The 5,114-nt window shown below is 38.0% G+C and overlaps 1 protein-coding gene across 1 annotated transcript; it reads left to right on the top strand.

Annotated features, from left to right (window-relative positions):
* Positions 1-271: 271 nt before the first annotated feature.
* Positions 272-2,681, top strand: LOC131220498 (putative F-box/FBD/LRR-repeat protein At4g03220). The gene is made up of 2 exons (XM_058215381.1): positions 272-427; positions 1,693-2,681. The coding sequence occupies exons 1-2, from the start codon at positions 296-298 to the stop codon at positions 1,981-1,983; spliced, it is 423 nt and encodes a 140-aa protein (XP_058071364.1). The 5' UTR covers positions 272-295; the 3' UTR covers positions 1,984-2,681.
* Positions 2,682-5,114: the final 2,433 nt, after the last annotated feature.

Genomic DNA, 5,114 nt, shown 5'->3' with positions numbered 1-5,114 from the left:
GTCGAGAGATGGCTCCACCAGACTCTCTTTCTGTGGCTCAACTGTATCATCTTCCATAAATGATTATTAGTCTTGTCAAAAGAGGAACCTTACGCTGAGTCGGTGCGACTCAGGAAAACCTTGTAGTGGCATGATGGTTGGTCGATTATCTTTGCAGATGGGCCCTTGGACGACCATCTTGGGACTTAGCTTATTGAGATGAATATTATGGATCTTTATTGTAGATTATGGATTACTCATTCGTAATCTTTCGTGTTCCAAGATTCTGTCAACAGGGCAAGATTTATTGAAATGCATGCCTACTTCATTTTCTCATCTGAGGTTCCTAAAGCTAAGTATACGGTGTAACAAAGACCAAATCCATGTGATAATCTTCTTACTTAAGAGGTGTCCCAACTTAGAAACTCTGGTCATAGATATTGTTGAGGTAATCACCATGCCCTTTCTATTTTGATTATTTGGTATTTATAATTAGAGGTTTTGTAAGATAGTTACCCTCCATTTTGGCTCAAAGACAGATAACGCCCTCTTTTGTGCTTTTTTCCCAATAACAACGTTCATTTTCTATATTTGGTTAAAAATCATATTTTGCTATCTTTGTAATAAGTTATACTTAACTGTTGACTAAGGACAAACACCCTTTTATCCCTGGTTAGATTCTAGTTTTGGGAGAAGAGAGACAAGAGTTGTTAAGATTAAGGTTGGTATTTGACAAGGGTTGGATGTGATGAGGTCGATCACCGTCTTCCTCTAGGGGATAATTACTCCGAATCTACAGAGCTTCTCTGGACTCCTCACAAAGATTCCTTGAATCCACGAGGAAATATAGAAAATTGAAATAAATTTTAATAAATTCGAAATAAATTAATTGATGATAAAAATAAATAAATTTACGATCCTTTAAATAGTGATATCAAACCTAGGAAGAAGTTTCAGAATCAAATTTCAACTCAAACTCCCTAAAAAACATGACTTACCATAAATAGTAAACTTACTATTTATATTAGGTCATGATTTCTACTAGACTACTTGGTTTTCGGCCAAAAATAATAAGTGTCCAATATTGCCTACCATGTTATTCTCCTAATTTTTCTAAGCCATTTTCATGTTGGGCACGACTCCTAAAGCTCAAAGGATCAAGAGCTATGATCGGACTAAAACTTATTATAAATAGTAAAAACGAAATTAAAATGGAGTTTCGACCGTTGCTCTGATGGAATCTCGCAAATTTGGCATGGACAACCTGGCATAGCAGGGTTGGGTGGAAAAAGTAGCTTCTCCTGCCTCAAAATCATATATGGTATGTTGAATAACTTATTCCGGTTTGCAAGATATGCCTGCTTTAGGGTGGTCCTGATTACTTCCACCTCTGAACGGGCCTTCTTTGGTCCATCTTGGACATGAAAGTGTCTACGACCCGATCTACATTAGGATTTTAGGGATTTGGGAGAGGGGTAAATCTCATTTCTAAGAAAGAGTTCGCTAATGTAACCATAATTAATTTTTCCATCCAAAAAATTAATGGCAGGGTGATTTTTTATTATATTGGGAAAATAGAAGGTGAGGGTGTTATTTTACTTTGGACTAAAGGAGAGGGTGCTACATGTCAAAACCTCTTGAAATTTTATTTTTGGTCTAGCTTTATTTTTGGTAATCTATTACTTCTACTGTTTAACTTTATTTTTGGTCTAGCTTTATCGCTGGTACTCGTGCAAGTTCAAATGGGGAGAGGATATAGAATCCGGGCAGTCGGTGTTCAAGTGCATGATGTATCACCTCAAGAAGGTTGAGATTAGGCACTTTGGTGGACATGAGAATGAAATTGAGTTTGTGAAAGTTTTTCTCAAGAATGCAAAGGCCTTGCAGAAAGTTTGTATTCGTTTTAGGCAGGGATTGATAGATTTAAGAATGCAAACAAAGATTAGTGAGATGATACTAGCGTTGCCTAGGACATCCTCGAATGTAGTCATGCTATTCTCGTGAAACTTGATGCTAGATGTATTGATGGTTGGTTGCTCGATTCCATGCAACATATGCTTGACTTGTATATTAAAAGACCACATTTCTTTTACTTTATGTACTAACAGGGATGGATATATAGCATAGTTTGAGAAAAACAAAAAAACTCAATTCGTCTCAGTAAATTGATTAGATATAATAATGAATTTAAAACACAATTCTGTTCGACTTGGTGACTTGTTCAAGACTCAGTTGACCCAATTGAGTTGACTCAGTAGAACTCGAGAAACTTAGAAAAAACCTTGTTAAAGCAGGAAAAAACTCAGACTTGACATGCCGAGACTATTATATTTATATATTTTAAATATCAAATGTTACCAATTAAAGGGATTCAATACTGGAAAAACTAAGAACCATTTACTTGGCTTAACCCAAAACCATACGGTGTCAAGTCAAGTCGAGTACTTTCTAAACGATACAGCCGGTATGCTTGTACTACACAGGAATGGAAAAAGAAACAGCTACGTTTGTTAGAGAATAATTTCTCCCATGCATGCTTTAGATGTGTTATTGAATTGAATTGCAATTGTTAGGGCTCATTCGGTATCTATACTCTAATTCAATAGAAGCTTTTCAAATAAGAGCTACTTTAATAAACTCTTTTTTTTTTTTTCTATCTCTTGTTGTAAATTATAAGCTTGTTTGGTAAAGCCATTTTTTAAAACTCGAAAAAAGTTCTAATTTAAAATCAACATGTTTGGTAAAATATTCAAAAAAGAGTTTTTTAAAAGGATAATTGATGTTTAAAGCCATTATAAGAGCAATCTAGATGGTTATTTTGGTGGATCTCACCATAGATGAACTGTGCCCCAATGGCAAGAGAATGGATGGCTATAATGTTCATCTTCTAAGACATTTGGGCCATCCACTATGTTTGACATTAGATGTGGATTGTCTACCATATGGAGAATACCTTTTATGTGGATTGTCGATCGTGTGAGCTAAACCTTCAAAGTGGGCTGTCCATCATGCGAGGCCTATCTTGGATGTGGACTATTCTTCATTAGGGGTTGCCTTTGATGTGCACTATCTATTATGTGGGGCCCTCCTTTATGTAGGTCGTCCATCATGTGGGGCCACCATCAATACTAATTGTCCTTTATGTGGGGCCCCTCGATGTCTACTATCCATCACATGGAGTTCACATTTGATGTGCCCATCTCGTGGGCCCCACCTTTGAAGTGGGTTGTCCATCATGTGGGGCCCACTTTTGATGTCCACCATCCATCGTGTGGCGCTCACCTTTTATGTAGATCATCCATCATGTTGGGCCACTTTGGATATGGCCGTCCATCATTAGTGACCTTGGATGTGGACCATCCATTAGGTGGGGCCCACTTGAAATGGACTGTCCATCACAAGGGGCACACTTTGATGTGGGACATCCAACATGTGAGGCCCACTCCATCCATTATGTGGGCCCACCTTGATGTGGACCATTCATTATGTGGGGCCCCAACTTCAATATGGGTCATTCATCATGTGGGCCCACTTTTGATGTCAATCATCCGTCATGCGGGCCCCTCTTTGATGTGGGTTGTCCATCAAGTGGGGCCCACTTTTGGTGTGAACCATGCATTATGTGGGCCCACCTTGATGTGAACCATTCATCATGTGGGGCCTCACCTTTTATATGGGTTGTTCATCATGCGGGCCCACCTTTAATGTCCTCCATCCATCATGTGGGTCCCACCATTGTTGTGGACTGTCCATCATGTGTGGGGCCCACTTGATGTGGATAGTCCATCATGCGGGCCACATTTTGATGTGGTACCCACCTTTTATGTCCACCATCCATCATGTGGGTCTCACTTGATGTGGATAGTCCATCATGTTGGGCCACATTTTGATGGAGCCATCAATCATGTGGGACCCACCTTTTATGTCCACGATCCATCATGTGGGTCCCTCCTTTGCCATAGACTGTCCATCATGTGGGGCCCACCTTTGATGTTAGGCTTCCATCATGTGGTCCCACCACCAATGTCAAACATCCATTATTTGGTTCCCACCTATTTAGATTGTCCACCAGGCTTCATCCAGGCATCTAACCATATATCAAATATGTAAATCATGCATTTCTACATTAATCCATCCATTCATCCAACAAATCAACCCATTTATCATGACATTTACCCATTTATCGGATCATCCATCCATCCACTTGTCAATTCATCCATTTAATTGTCTATCCATCCATGCATCTGATCATCGAACGATTCATCTAACTATCTACACATTCATTCATTTGTTAAATTGACTGTTCATCCGTTAGATCATTTTTTTTTCATCAGTTTATCATACAATCTAACTGTTAAATATAGTATTTGTTCGTTTATATACCTAGATAGGTGACAACACTTTAAACAAATCACAATACGGAAATGTAAAGCAACCTCAAAATTCTAGTCTTGAGAGGTTGATACAAATGTTATTCTAAGGACAACCTTGCACCATAAAAACCATGGGTTTATGGCAGGACAACCTTACTAGAACGGTTTAAGTATCAATATCTCAAATTAAAGAGGAATGAAAGGAAATAACAACAAATGAAAGTCTAAACTATTACAACATTCCCCACAATGCTTGAAATGTAAATATTACAACATTCATATTCACACATACATCCCACAAACTTAAATGATTAAAGATATAGAAAATAATCATACATCCACAAAACACAAAGAGTTATAGTAGTTCGCCTGTGTGTACACCAACTGTTAAACAACAGCCACACTGCTTGCTACTCCACTCCTAATATCCTCACACAGGGGATATTAGCGTTCACTATGAAAATTGATTTTTCTCAGGTTCACCTAAAACCCTCACAATTGTGTCTTTCAAATGGGCTTACACAATTCAAAAACCCCACACTCTGAGTTTTCTGGCTCTCCTCAGATAACCAACACTTAGAGATTTTTCTAGCTTAATCTCAAAGAAACCAAAAACATAGAAGATTTACACAAATGTAAAATACCTGAATTTCTCCTTTTATTGTAGCCCGGAAGAACTAAGTCGGAGTAGAAGTTTGAATAGAAGTTCAATGTCCAATACTCACTTAAGAAATGGTTCTAGGTTCGAATTGATTTTAAATT

Source organism: Magnolia sinica, chromosome 12, assembly GCF_029962835.1.
Source record: "Magnolia sinica isolate HGM2019 chromosome 12, MsV1, whole genome shotgun sequence".
Classification (NCBI taxonomy): domain Eukaryota; kingdom Viridiplantae; phylum Streptophyta; class Magnoliopsida; order Magnoliales; family Magnoliaceae; genus Magnolia; species Magnolia sinica.
Note: the sequence above shows the minus strand (reverse complement) of the source record. Positions and strands in the feature narration are given on the sequence as shown.

Excerpts from the sequence above, each read along its gene's own strand:
- LOC131220498 (XM_058215381.1), top strand. The coding sequence starts at position 296 with ATGCCTACTTCATTTTCTCATCTGAGGTTCCTAAAGCTAAGTATACGG. Across the intron at positions 428-1,692 it reads TGGTCATAGATATTGTTGAG|CTTTATCGCTGGTACTCGTG; the intron begins GTAATCACCATG and ends TTTTTGGTCTAG.